The following is a 2,005-nucleotide window of genomic DNA, read 5'->3' as shown; positions in this document are numbered from 1 at the left end:
TATAGACAAAGATCAATGGATCAAAGCTATGAAGGATGAAATACAGTCACTTCAACAACGAAATGCATGGATATATGCTATCCCCCCTACAAATACAAATGTAATTGGAACGAAATTTGTACTATAAAATCAAAAGACTGGCTAACAGCCAAATAGACAAATATAAAGCACAATTTGTAGTGCAAGGATACACTCAAAAGAATGGAATAGACTTCTATTCTGACGACTTATTTGCTCCAGTAACAAAACTATCAACAGTACAATTATTGTTATCTTAGGCAGCATCTAAGAACTATGAAATACATTAGATAGATGTAAAATCCGCATATCTTTACAGAGAATTAAATGAGGACGAACTCATCTACGTGAAACTGCTGCCAGGCAGGCTACTTACAGATATTAAACCTAGACAGGCATTATGCTTAAATAAAGTATTATACAGATTGAAACAAGCAGGCAGACAATGGTACAAGAAGATTACCAAACTACTGCTTAAGATCAGATTAGAACGAGCTAATTACAATCATGCTGTATTTTACAAGAAACGAAATAATAAAACAATTCTTGTAACATTTATGCACATTGACAATATTACAATTATTGGCGAAACTATTGCTATAATAACAGCATTCAAACATGCATTAAGACAACACGTTGCATTTACTGATGGTAACGAAATACATTGGCTACTTGGTATTGAAATAAGCCAAGATAGACTACAACGAACGATTAGCTTACAGCAAAAGCATTATATTGAAAGTATAATCAAGCATTACCACTTTGAAAACGAAAAGGCACTACAAACGCCTATTACTCCTGGAATAGATCTATCTAACAATACAAACGATACATACAATACAAACAAAAGTAATAATGAAACAACACCATACATGAATATGGTAGGATTGTTAAGATATGTTGCAGACTGCACATGGCCAGACATATCTTATATTACTGGGCAATTAGCACACTACTTACAAAAGCCCCAAACGCATCACTACAAAGCAGTGAAACATTACTTTGCATATTTAAAATATACAACAAATTGTTGGCTTCAACTTGGAAGCACGAACACCTTAAAACTACAAGGCTATTGTGATGCAGACAGACGAATGACAGAAGGACATAAAGTAATAAACAGCTATGTCTTTCAATTAGCTAAATCAACCATATCTTGGTCAAGCAAATGGCAAAACCTGGTACCACTATCTGTTTATGAAGCAGAGTTGCAAGCACTAGCATATGCTACTCAAGAAGCCATTTGGCTCAAACGATTTGCTGAAGAAGTACTGCAGACTGAATCGGCACCCATTACGATTTATTGTGATAATCAAGGTGCAATAAAGACTGTAAAGTCTGACAAAATAATGTACAACACTCACACTAAACATCTTGATTTACAAAAAGACTTTGTGCAATGTTACATTCAAAACGAATACATCAATGTATGCTATGTTCAATCACAGAACCAATTAGCAGACATCCTTATGAAGGCTCTCCACATCCTGCAGATCAAGCATCTAAACAAACTATTAGGCATACAGTCTTAGTTCTTAATTAATGCTTGAAGGGGAGTATTAGATTGCACTCTGGATTAGGAAATCCCTAATTGCCTTATGTAAAATTACTACACTTGGAATGTCTCGGATTATCGGACTTCACTATGTAGTATATAAGGTAGATACTTGCTTGATGTCTCAATTAGAGAGAGTACTTGGGGCACTCCTGCTACACTTGTTAAAACCTATCAATCAACAAATCTGGATTGAACAAATCCAAGGATACTCAGGCCATTTATACACATTACAACAACATTGTAATCTGTTACACAGTGTATTACTTGTACTAGAACAAGGATATCCAGATATTACAAAAGTAAGTAACTTTTGTAATATTATATTAAACAAAGTTAACAAGCTTTAAAAAAAAAAAGTGGCTTTGTATCAGATCAAGGAAAGGATTGGAACATTACACATACAACAACTGGTACTAGGCACAGGCAGAA

The 2,005-nt window shown here is 34.4% G+C and overlaps 1 protein-coding gene across 1 annotated transcript; it reads left to right on the top strand.

The window, feature by feature from the left end:
* Positions 1-983: 983 nt before the first annotated feature.
* Positions 984-1,544, top strand: FOMMEDRAFT_49745 (uncharacterized protein; the record flags this gene model as incomplete). The annotated part of the gene is made up of 1 exon (XM_007272407.1): positions 984-1,544. A coding segment is annotated over one exon (561 nt), but the record flags the coding sequence as incomplete, so codon positions are not given.
* Positions 1,545-2,005: the final 461 nt, after the last annotated feature.

This window comes from Fomitiporia mediterranea, assembly GCF_000271605.1.
Source record: "Fomitiporia mediterranea MF3/22 unplaced genomic scaffold FOMMEscaffold_1405, whole genome shotgun sequence".
In the NCBI taxonomy this organism is placed as follows: domain Eukaryota; kingdom Fungi; phylum Basidiomycota; class Agaricomycetes; order Hymenochaetales; family Hymenochaetaceae; genus Fomitiporia; species Fomitiporia mediterranea.
Note: the sequence above shows the minus strand (reverse complement) of the source record. Positions and strands in the feature narration are given on the sequence as shown.